Here is a 13003-nt window from a genome sequence, read left to right on the forward strand (position 1 = left end):
AACACGCAACAAAATTATATAGTCACGAGTCATTCTAATTAGACCGTTACGATTATACTATAGTTTATATTTTTCAAAAATGTCTGTTTACTAGACATTTATTATTTAGAAAACAACCTTTTGTTTTTTTTATTCAATTTTGGTTTGATCAATATTTAAAATTGACGTTTTAGAATATTAAATGAATATAATATAGGTAGGCTTAAAATAATTTGATTAAACTTTTTTGGAAAGTATTAAATTATTTTACATGCATGTAGCTAATATAATCTACATAATATATATTTCTCTATATGTTTAAATTTGTGCTCTTAAATTAAATTTCAAAACTGTCGTAAATTAATAATTAAATAACGTATTCATACAATTTCCAAAGTATTGAACCAATACCTAAATATAATAAAAATATTCTGAGGAATTTATTATTTTCATAGAATGTATAGAATTATGTTTTTTTGTAAATATTTTTCTTTTTTATTAGTCTTTTAATTGTATAAAAAAAATACCTATTATTGTTATTAACACAAAATATTGATAAATATTTATTTTAATAATTTTAATATTAAAATAAATCAATCAAATACTGAAAAACCTATTCTATTTTACCTACTTTAAACCATATAACTGAATAGTTATAAAACTCTTGTACTAATTTAGATTTTTGCTAACATTTAAGAATACATATTGGTAAAGCATTGTTATTATTCATAATGATTTATTATAGCATTATCATTATGGTTACAATTTACCAAAAAACAACATTAAATAACAGTATACATTATTTTATTTACATAACACAAAACAATCAAACATAAAATAATAATAAAAATGTACATAATATATTTTAGTCTATAAATTTTTGGGTGATTTAAAATTTTCCCTTTAATTAAATTCCAATATTTGTATTAGTATCAGTATAAATAATATGTATTAAAGATTATTCTATAAAACAAATAGTGTAAAAAAAAAATGAAATACATACTACATACAATATAAATAACAATGAGCAATATTATATTGGCTCCTATAGGTCGTAACAATAATGATCTATCTAATAAACGACTATTATAGTGAATAATTTGCGATAATAAGGTAAATACGTAACATAATATTATAATTTAAAATATCATTTTGGTTAACGAAAACAATTCCAAAATTATTTATTAAAACGATATCTAAAATTTTAGAAATATTGAGCAAATGTGTAAAATATATAATGAAAATACAAATTGTCACAAATATTTGGTTTTGGTTTTGACTTTAATAATATTATCGAGTCTATAGTTTTGTATAAACACAAAAAAAAAAAAAAACAATTAACAGGACAACTAAATTAGAAAAGGTATTACACCTATAATAAGCATCAGTGGGTGTTAGTCAATGTTTCATTTATAACAGAAACACAGAAAACAGAACTGATTGCAAACAAAAAGTTTTGTTGAGCGCCAAGTAGTTTATATTGTTTATAATGCAGTTATTCAATTTAAAATTGAAAATCTCTAATAAAAGCAAATTGCAATAATTGGAACAGGACTACACATTTTGGTTTCGTAATTTTTGATCAGAAAATTATTTTTTTATAAAAAATCAAGGAACAATAGCAAAGTTCACGAATGAGTAATAAATAATCAGAGGATTATTTTTGAATTTGGACATGTGCCATTCAAATAATTTACAATCAATTTATAAACTAAATGATAAGCCACAGGTTAAAGAAATTTTTAAAAATAATTGACCTTAATGTCTTAGTGGTTCTAATACAAAACAAACAAAACTATTACGCAAAGACTTATAACATATAATATTATTTCATTTGATAATAATTAAGTAAAATGTTAGTGAGTTTAGTAATAAGTCTATTGGAACTATGCTCTAATTTTTCTTAGGTTATCTCTGCCCCCAAACGATCTGATTGATTCGAGTAGATTCTCCCTGGGGTCGACATTCGTTGAAATTTCCCTAGGTTTTCTAGACCGACCCATTAGTTTGCCAAAAGTGTATGAGCTATCAGTGGATGATTTCTTTTCCAACGATCTTAGTATTACGTTGTCGTCATTTTCACTGGTCAAAACTATCGCATTGCCGTGGTAACTGTAGCCATTACTGAGCTTGGCTTGAGCTTTAATTGCTTCGGATAGGGCCATAACTGGGCTAATCGTTTGCAATTGTTCAACATAAGGTTTCTTCAGTTCATTACTGAGTTTAGCTTCAACTTTGATTGCTTCGGATAGTGCCAGAACTGGGCTAGACGTTTGTAATTGTTCAGCGTAAGGTTTCTTCAGTTCGACCGACTTCACTATCGGTACCCTGGACACAGGCTTATTGAAGTGGTCTTCATCTAACGACTTATTAGCATTACCATCGGTCTTTTGCTGTAACCTTTGTCTAATGCCAATAACGTAGTCTCGGTCGGTTTTGATGCTGACCTGCCTTTTGGGACGTTCGTTCCACGTGGATAAGCTGATTTTTGGAGGACCCGTGTACAAATACCTCTTAACTTTTTCGTCTTTATTGACTGGTATTTGGGCTTCCGGGTTTTCATTACGAAATCCACTATGCAAATTTAATATATCGTTTTTACTAGGCTCTTCGTGGAGTTTATTTATGGATTGAACGTGTTTGACAGTAGTTGAACTTTCCATTGTCACAGGCTTCTGTTCACATTTCACTTCTTGACACGTAGATTTCAGAAAAGCCATTCGTGTTGGTGAATCATTGAATTCCGTTGTTTCTATATTTGGTTTTGACATATTCATATAAAGAATTTCCTCATTCAACGGACCTTCGCTGCTTTTTTCTGATATTGTTTCTGAAAGTGATGTATTTGGAATATTGGAAACTTCATCAAAACTAAAAAATAATTTATAATGAAATGAGTAAATTTGCTACATGGAATTTAGTGCATACTTCATAGTGTTTATACTATATACAACATACATGTAATAAAATACATCGATTAAATAAATAAATAAATAAATGAATAAAATCTAACTCAAATTATTTAAACGCGCAAAGTATATTATATTTAAATAGGTATTATATCTGACTAACATAAACTCGTCTTCGCAGTAGGTAACATAAATTACAAATTTTGATCGTTAACTTTGTCCCAATGATTTTCGAAAGTTACTAATTGATAAATACATGGAATATATGGTATAACCTCTTTAAGAAGTGATTGTATTTAAAATTATATTTTAAATATCAGCGTACCTAATTTTTTAAGACAAATGATGTAGTTTATCCATGGCTTAAGTTTCTTCCATATTTTAATAAAATTTAAGTAATAAAATATGTAAGATTAAGTGTCTAAATATATAATATATGAATTATAATTAGTGAAGACAAAATGACATGCATCTGCATGTTTGTTTTAATAAACAAAAAAAAATATTATAGTATTATTGCGTATTAGTATATTTTATTTTTATTTATTCTTCTAGAAGATAATGGGCCCCACTAAACATGTTCGTGTGGGGGCCCATGCATACAATATGCATATTTAGCGTGTAATATATCAACAAATTAAATTTAAGTGGATGTCTGCATACTATTTGTTTCTCTTGCTGACCCATTCACACTTGCAAATTTGCGTTTAGAACATATTCTCTTGTAGTTGAGTTAGTTTTCTATTATTAAAAATTAATAGCGATATTAATATTTTTTTGTGATACAAGGGTACTTTTAAATTGTAATATTTTATATACTTATAGAAGTTATAACTAAGGTTAACATACGAGTTGAAATACATTGACCGTGGGTCTGTTCATCTGTTGGGATTAAACAAATAGTGCGCTGACATAGTGATATTGAGATTATTAAAATTTACTGGAGAAAAACAAATGTTGTTTTTAGTAGGTAGTCATTGTAAGTGTAGATTAAAAATATTAAATTTATTAAAAGTTTGTTTTTTATTTTTATTATATGATTGCTTCTTAGAGTAAATAATACAAAATTTAGTACTGATTACTTGTGTAAAAGTAATGTTCATTTTTTTTATCATTTTTATTAAGTATAATTTAATTTATACTCATTACTCCGCTTGGTTCCTTCTTATTGCATATAATTTCAAGTTTAAAATAATGAGATTCACTTACTAAAAAAATTAAAACCAAGTTACGATCAACAATAAAAAATTATTTTTTACCTCAAATTGTTATTTTCTGTGTTTTCTTTATGATCTTCAATTTGGGGTAGAATTGTTTTTAATATCTGAAATATAATAGTAATTAGAAGTTGATTTAGTATACATTTTACTACTAGGTTTATAGATGTATGCGCTTGTGTGTGTCTAAATTGATTAGTAAAAATGCTGAAATAAAAAAATACCTGAAGCGAGTGTAAGGGAGAAGATTGTTCTAATGTAGGTTCAATTTTTTTTGGTAGTATTTCGATTTCGTTGTCATTTTGGCAATTTTCTTGAGCATCTATAATAAAACCAGTAATAGTCATTTTAAATTTAGATATATAAACATTTTGATTATTAACTAACCCTCTGTTATGTTATCTACACTGAATGATCTTTTCACCGGTGACTTGTCATCATAATCAAGTCGTTCAGAAGAATAAGTTCGTCCAATATAGTGTTTAGCCAACCGATTCGATGGTTTTATATTACCACTCAAAAGACTAATATGTGACGTACTCCGTTTGACTGTTACGGACAAGTTAGTTCTATCCATACTGAACGACTTGTGTCTATTAACTGAGTTAGTGGTTTGCGTTTTGTATGCAGGATTTGATTCTCGAGCTATTTGTGTTGTCCTCCATGTTTTAACCGACTCATCACAGAATATTTCTGTTGGTCTAGAGCAATCTTCATTATAAGCTACAATTTTAAAATTGTTTAGTTTAGATTCTTTTGGTTCTACAATTTTAACGGGCTTTTCATCTGCATGTATTTTTTCTTCACAACTTGACGGCAATGATGAATCATCTGATCCAATTCCCGAGTCTTGAGGGAAACAATGGTATTCGTCCCCAATTATTTTTTTTACAGACTCTTGAACTGAGATGCTATCTTCTTTAACTTTTACTGGATTAACAGAAAGTTCCTCTTGAAAGACGACATCCTTAAGGTTACCGATGGTTACTGTATCGAACATCGTCATTGCAGGAGAATGGTCATCCCTAAAAGCTGAAGGAGGATCAGGTAATTTGTATTCCCAATCAATATCTGTAACGTCTGTGTTGTTTTCTTTTACGGTAACAATAGATGGTGTATCATAACCACTAGTTGCATCTCCAAATATACGATCGATTTCTTCATCGTCCATACGCAACTCGTCTTCGTCGGCAGTGGAACCTATATCATATTACATTTAAATTATTTGTGGCTTTAATATTTAAATTTACGCCAACACCTTAATTTAAATAAGCATATCAAGCATAGAAAAATGAAAGAAGAAGTTAAGTAAAGCACCTGAAGATAATTGAGGTACTGTTGTCAAATCTCCAGGTGGATTGGACGCCTCTGGTAGGTTTATAGACGAAGATCGCATAGGTGGTTTAGGCGCCGGTCTTTTCGATTTCACTTCCAATTTTGATAAGTATTTACAACCTATTACAATCGAGGATGTGGGAGATGTGGGTTCAGTCAAATCTAGATAGGGTTTTAATATACAACAGTTAAGCTAAGCGAGCTAGGATTTAATATCATGTAAAGAATAATAATATTATATACATAGCATTATAGTTGCAGAGTTTAAACATACTCTTCATTTTTACAAGCTAAAACATCATTTAGATGTTTCAAAAAATTATTCCAAGACTCAGTTTTGTATTGACTACTATAACCTGTGTTATTATCTACATTGTTTAGTGTTACTGAAGATTTATATTTTTGAATTGGATTATTAGATATAAAGCTTAAGGGCATTTTGGAATATTTTAGGACTGCTGGTGTTATGGGTAACATACCTCTATCTACATCTGATCGACTAAGTGATGACAATGAGGATGTTGCTGGGGATAGATTAGGTTCAACTACATTATTGTTCAGTTCTATTCTGGAAACAGTTTTTGATTTTTCTTGTGGATCTGTTATATACATTTTTGTAGTAACAGGTAGTGTTTGCGATTTTCTCTGTGTTTCTGGTTCACTTTCAGATTCTTCTTGTGGCGGTGCAAGTTTGGGCTTATTTGCTAGAGGTGGAAGGGGCGCAGCTTTCTTTTTACGACCTAAAAATATTAACAGCTTATTTATGATATATTTTTACGATAATTAGGTATTAGGTTAATATTAAAATGTCATATGAAATTCTAAATTTAATAATTTTTAATCCGTTTTTTAAATATTATATTTATATTTATAATTAACAAAAAAAAAAAAAAAAATGTAATATGTTTAAATTATAATTATTTTAATGTAGATATTATTCACGGCGAAAACAAATGGTTTTGTACTCACTTTGAATTGATATAAGTGATGTAGTAGATACAGAGTGTTTTGATTGACCTATGTTGTTAGACATAAAAGGTATTTCGGAGAACTGGTTCTGATTTTGTCCGCAAGCTTGAAGATTGGTCATTGAACGCGACATGGTCGGGCCAGACGTTTTAGTAGGAGAAAAATTTATAGTCCTCGTTATTCCAACACTACTCGTAACAAAAGTAGGTAAAAAAAAAATTGAAAATTATTTTAAGAAATATTTTTATTAATATTGTCATAAATACTAAATTGAGATATTTTTTATTTTACCTGCCATCAACAGCATCACTAAGGACTGATGATTCGTGGTATCCACTACTATCAGAACTATTTCGCGAATGTGATATTATTGTTTGTTCTGGAGCACTTCGTTGTTGCTGGAATTAATTTTATATATATTTTTCATTAAAAAACGTATAACTTGACTTGATTTAAATTAAACGTGTATATTTCCTTACCGATGGCGGCTTTGGCGCTAGTCTTCTTTTTCGAACCGGTCTAGATGGTAATACTTTGACCATTAATGAACGACGTGGAGTGTCTGAAGATTCATCTGATCTAGTCGGACTCAAACTTCTACCACCCAAACTTCCACTACTCAAACTATCATCACACTATTAAAACATTCAAATATTAAAGTTTTAAATGTAGGTAAAATTGTTTCAACTCAACTAAGAAAATGTATTAATATATTACATATTATAAGAAAGGTACTAGGATATATTTGTTTAAATGTCGTATAAAAAATAGTTCTTTTAACTTTTTTCTATTTTTTTTTCACAAAATATTAAAAAATATTTATTCTGTAAATCATAGTTTTTTAATTAGTTAGTTCAGTTGTTATATTTAATAATTATAATTATAAAAATTGCTAAAAAAGTTGAGTAAAATAATTTCTTTTTTTTTCATATAATTAAATTATAATAATATGTTTTATACGTTACCGAAAATTTTTTAGAGGCCCGGGACATAATGTCATCTGAAGATAGGCCGCCGATGAGAGTGCGATTAGTATTCAGCACAAGAGACAATTGTTGTAGTTTATACTCAACTAATGTTTTACTCAAGTCTAAGGGCTCGTTCAATTTGTCTTAAAAAAAAAAAAACAAAAAAATACGTGAATTGTTAGTTGTTGTTCACGACATACTATGAATGGAAAAAAACGGTGCCTCTGTTGTTAAATTATTTTTACGAGTTTACATTGATAGATAAGATAACATAACAGTACTTGACAACGCGATGTATGGAATTCAGATACAAATATATGTTAAGAAACAATTTTGTGAGCGTAGAATAGAAGCTCAATGAAGTTCAATAACAATAGTATAGACATAGATGATTTGTGGAAAGTAACGCAAAAGACTAAAAAGGTGATGTAATTGGAAGACAAAATAATTTATATACAAATATAGTTAGATGATCACAAGTAATGCACATATACAAGTGTTTAGTATTTATTGAAATACAATTCGTTTTGTTAATCATACAATTAATTTTTTTAAATTTTTTAATAAAGAATAAATTTAGCTTATATGGTAGTTAATATGTATATTGTATATAGTATAATATATATTATATAAGTATAATAAAAATGATAATTTAAAGTTTAATATTTTAAAATGTTGGTAATTATATTGATAATATTTTAAAAATTGAAAAATAGGTGCAAGAATACAAGATAATCATTAAACATTATAGTACTTTTAATGTACAAAAAGTACCAATATTTGAGACATATTAAGCGTATTAATTTGACATCATAAATATTTTAGATGCTGTGATGACCAAATAATTTCGTGTCAATTTTCAAGTCTATTTATGCACATGTAATATTAAGATCTTGTGACGGTTCAGTCATAACTCATAAGTACACCCTTATATACAATTTATGTATTATTTATTATATATAATTATAATAGGTAATAAATTACTGGTAAACGCATATGATAAAATTCAAATAAAAATAATGGAATAATAGATTATTTTATTTTATTATCATTATATATTATAATATTGATTAATTAACTGGTTATTAATATATTAATAATAAAAAAATAGTTTGATAAATATTAAATAGCAATTAATGATTTTATGTAGTCATAATTATACTATGGTTTCGTTATAAGTAAAGAAGGTACACTGCTTACTACCTATTGGTAACAATCAGTTATCGGTAGGTAAAACTATTTACTATTAAGGTCAAGAAATAAACTATACATTGACCATTACGATTACATCAACATTTATTATGACAAATATTTTCTTCTCGCTTTAATCTGAAAATTAGTTGAGCTTATGAACAATATTTTAAATTAATATTTCAACAGTAAATTAGTACCTACTACTTGTACAAAAATGTTTACTAGCTTGTCTTTAGTGTTAAGGTTTAAATTTTAAAACACATATTCATTCAGTATGAGTTTTCTACGATTAACATATCACAGTTACTATTACAATTTACGAACGTAGACATATACGTACTATAATAATAAAATATTAAAAAAACCCTAAGAAAAACATTAAACATACCTGGTTTCCTTAATGTGTACTTGGTGGGATCAAGATTTTTCTCGAAACATACTTGTTTAAGAATGTTGTTTAGTTGTGTTTTTGGACTTATTCGGGAGACGTACAACTGATTTCTCGGTAAATGCACCTATAAAGATGAAGAAATGTTTATAATTTTAAATAAATATAAGAGAACAATAAAATAAAAAATTACCTGAAGACGGAACGTTTGTTCGAACGGTTTTGATATGCATTTCAGAATAGACTGGCTTTGATACCTGCCATTTTTACTTAAGTTTTTAGGAACGATGTTTACTGTCCATGTATCTAGGGCACCTGTAAAAGAGAGGGAGAAAATACGATTAAAAGGTGTAAAGGTCGTACACAGTAATTCAGTAAACGCATTCGTTGCATTTTTCTAGTAATATTATTATCGAGTCATATTGCACATAATATTATGTTTTTAAAAAAGGTAACCTGTCTGATAATATTTCAGTATAAACGTTGATTAATAGAATGATTAAGAAGTTTTTTTCGGTTTTAAAAAAAGGTGACAGATTAAAAATGAAACTTTCATTTGACAAAAATGTTCTGCTATTAAAAGTTATCTCACTTAACAATTTTTAATTTGATTTAATGTCCTTCGAGAGTTTCATAAATTCTATGTTCTGACAATTAAAATTCCACAAGTTAGACATTATTATGGATTGAATAAATGAAACATAAAAATAAATTCTTTAAACGTCTGTATCTAATTAATATTCATTTAAAACTATGTATTTTATTCAAATCAAAAGTCCAATGTTTTTAATTAAAAATACAAGTTGGTAAATACAGAGAAATATATCAAGACTAAATATCCTCGAAATAACATTATATGAAAGATAACATTTTTGTGTAATTTAATATCTTTGTGACATTAATATTATTAGGTACCTATACCTATTATTATTATTATTATTATTATGTATTATTCATCGTTATCATACAACATGACGTATATATACATTTTAAGCACATTTTTTTTATAACCAAGGTCCACTTATTGATTAATTTGAACTTGCTTTAACCAGGGTTAAAGGTGCATCACAAATTTCATTCGCAATCGATAACAAATTTCCAATTGCTGTTTTTGTGTTTTTAGGATATTTATACAGATGGATTATTACTTTCACGCATTATTATAGGTGTATGTGGTATAATATAATATAGGGGGTACTTACCGATAGGAGTACTGGGTTTGTACGGTAAGACTCCGCGGTCTCCGATAGCGTGCAACGCGTGACTGCCTGGCGATAGTTTGTGGGCAGTTGTGATCTGCACAAGTAAGTCCATCATTGGCGTACTAAACAAAAACATAAAAAAAAATAAATAAATAATCAAAATAACGTTTAATTATTTCAGTAAATCAGATTATATCTTTTTTCGTTTGCCTCGGACTCTTTATTTATTTAGGTGGTAATAACAATAATAAAACACACGACGACCGTTCCCGACAGCGCGAAACCCATTGACCCGAAACAATAGATCTTGATCATGTGAACAAAGCTGCGATATTATAACTTTATTACAATACGCATGGTGAAAAAATCTGTATATTATACATCCGCACAGTGCGTTTCATATCATATAATATATATATATATATACGTCAGATCGGTAGTGTCTATATTTATTTATTTATATGGCCATAGTCGACAGTGACACACTCTTCTCTGGTGGTTAACATTTTCGCTATGACAATAGCCACAAAATTCGATTACCCATAGCCATAGTTTTCATTGTAGGCCAATCCGCCTGTAGGTCGTGGCTATTGACGCCGAGCTTCCGAGTTTGGTTTTTTCTCTTCTCTAGTTTTATCTCTGTCTAACGCATTGTATAATTATTATTTGAGGACAAGTGTATACTATATATTACAATCATATGACGTATGATGATTCAATTAATACTAAGGTGAGCCGTTATATTCATAATTGGCATCTATCACTATAATATGATCAAAGAATCGATTACAAATTTTATAGAAATAAATTATTATAATTATTTATTATTATTATTATCGCATCTATAGGTTTTCATAGCTCCGGACCATGGATAAAAATAGATGAATGGTACATTGTAATTCGAGTATAAATTATACGGAAAATTACACTAACTGTAAATATTTTTACCATGATTAATTTAATCAATTTGATTGCTACAACGCCTATAACCCACATATACATATATATAAACTAAATTAGAAACTTGAGATTCTGACTAAAATTGTACACGCCGCAATTGACTATTAAGATATATATATCCGACTTTTCGTGTTCTTGATTGAATTGGTTTTACAAGGTTAAGGCATTTGCATTAAATATGTGTAAAAATATAATTTATACAGTTCGCAAACAATTTCTAAGAAGGAATAATAATTATGAGTTCAAAGATTAATATTACAAATGCAAATTAACGCTCAAAATAATAATGTTATTTTTTTAAGCTAAATATGCAATGGATGTATTACAGATTTTGATATCCTTAAATTACAAAATATTCAAAACATCTTAAATCATATTATACAATAAACATGTTTAAGATAAAAACATTTTAGCTTATGAACAGTATAATATAATAAATGGTAATTTATTTATATTAATTTGAGACAACATGAAATTATTTTGCGATTCTAATATTTATAGAACATTTAATTTATGTTTACACAGTTTTTGATATTAATGTTTTTTTCAAAATACACATTATTATACATTATCATTATATTTTCAATACATACATGTTTAAATATTTTGTTCTCGAGAATATGATACTATGGTCATAGCAAATTTAATTACCTAATTCAAAATACTTTATATACATATTTTAATAACTAAAAATTAACCAATGTGGTATATATATAAATATAGTATAACTATATTTATTATCAATGTAAGTGCTCGATAAAATCATATTTTTTTCTAGCATCTGAATGTAATTTTTGTTTTGATAGAGCTTTATCTAGACAATGTTAGCTTTAAAATAACTAACGACATTATAATGTTGGTGACGAACACAGGCGTGTGACACCGGGCTGTGAACGGGATGGTAAATGACCGTAGACCGGTTGACTATACTTAATATATTATTATCTGTGTAAATTTTGTAAAATAATACAGCACAACCTGCAATCGCCCAGTTGTGTATTAAGTATCATACTATAGCAGCTCATTTTGTATTATCGTACATCAATAAATGATGGCAGTAATGGATTATACATAGAAATGTTCACACAGATTGTCCACTGATGTCGGGTAAATAGGGAAAAAAGGTGGCGTCAATAAATAAACATGTATTAGTAGGTATACATAGGTATCATATTGTATTAAGATAATGTAAATTTAGTGAAATTAATGTAATTCAGCAAAAAATATGTTTTTTTTGGAATGAAAAGTACTATATACATATTTTTTCATACCTTATTTCCTAAATAAATAATTTATTTAAATTTTAAGCAAATAGATACAACATAAATATATTATAAGACACACAACGTGTTTATACATCTGAAAGTTTAACAATGTAGTAAAGTTTGATATACAAAATTGCTAGATTCGTATTCCCAAAAAACCCCATGGATGTTTTTGTTTTATTTGTTTAAAAATAGAATAAAATATTTATTCGCTAAACAAAAATATGTGATCAAAAATCGCGTATTCGGTATGAATGGTTTAAAGCAGCATACGTGTAATGCTCAGTATATTAAAAAAAAAAAAAATAAAAACAAGATGATAGGTAGGTACTGTAAAGATGTATAAGAAAAGTATCAGAAAATTGTTTGTTTATTAAAAAATCAACGTTTTTAGTTAAAATGAATAAAATTAGTATTTACCTACCTATATTTTAAAATAATAAAAGACGTTCGTGTACCTGTTCGAATCGTTTTAACCATAATCCATTTTTTTAAATATTATTCTATTAAATAAATATTCACTAGTAATTTTTAACTAGCAACAATAGAACCAAGGATGAATCACATTGGTTACGATATCACCATTGCGTAAAGTAGTAATAAAATATAAAGTATGA

The 13003-nt window shown here is 27.5% G+C and overlaps 1 protein-coding gene across 5 annotated transcripts in view; it reads right to left on the reverse strand.

Annotated features, from left to right (window-relative positions):
* Window positions 1-766: 766 nt before the first annotated feature.
* The window catches only part of LOC114119573 (cordon-bleu protein-like 1), a 102622-nt gene continuing 90385 nt past the window's right edge, over window positions 767-13003 (reverse strand). For 3 of the 5 annotated variants that reach the window (XM_050197936.1, XM_050197938.1, XM_050197939.1), the window contains 13 exons: window positions 10162-10283; window positions 9153-9274; window positions 8960-9086; window positions 7375-7520; window positions 6889-7044; window positions 6701-6807; window positions 6410-6597; window positions 5920-6180; window positions 5423-5602; window positions 4493-5305; window positions 4330-4427; window positions 4148-4212; window positions 767-2850 (listed from right to left, as the gene is read on the reverse strand). In XM_050197936.1, the coding sequence (XP_050053893.1) occupies window positions 1866-2850; window positions 4148-4212; window positions 4330-4427; window positions 4493-5305; window positions 5423-5602; window positions 5920-6180; window positions 6410-6597; window positions 6701-6807; window positions 6889-7044; window positions 7375-7520; window positions 8960-9086; window positions 9153-9274; window positions 10162-10283 (3370 nt within the window). In that variant the 3' untranslated portion in view covers window positions 767-1865. The remainder of the gene's footprint in view (window positions 2851-4147; window positions 4213-4329; window positions 4428-4492; window positions 5306-5422; window positions 5603-5919; window positions 6181-6409; window positions 6598-6700; window positions 6808-6888; window positions 7045-7374; window positions 7521-8959; window positions 9087-9152; window positions 9275-10161; window positions 10284-13003) is intronic. The other 2 variants (XM_050197937.1, XM_050197941.1) reach the window with 2 other exon arrangements.

Source organism: Aphis gossypii, chromosome 1, assembly GCF_020184175.1.
Source record: "Aphis gossypii isolate Hap1 chromosome 1, ASM2018417v2, whole genome shotgun sequence".
Taxonomy (NCBI): Eukaryota; Metazoa; Arthropoda; class Insecta; order Hemiptera; family Aphididae; genus Aphis; species Aphis gossypii.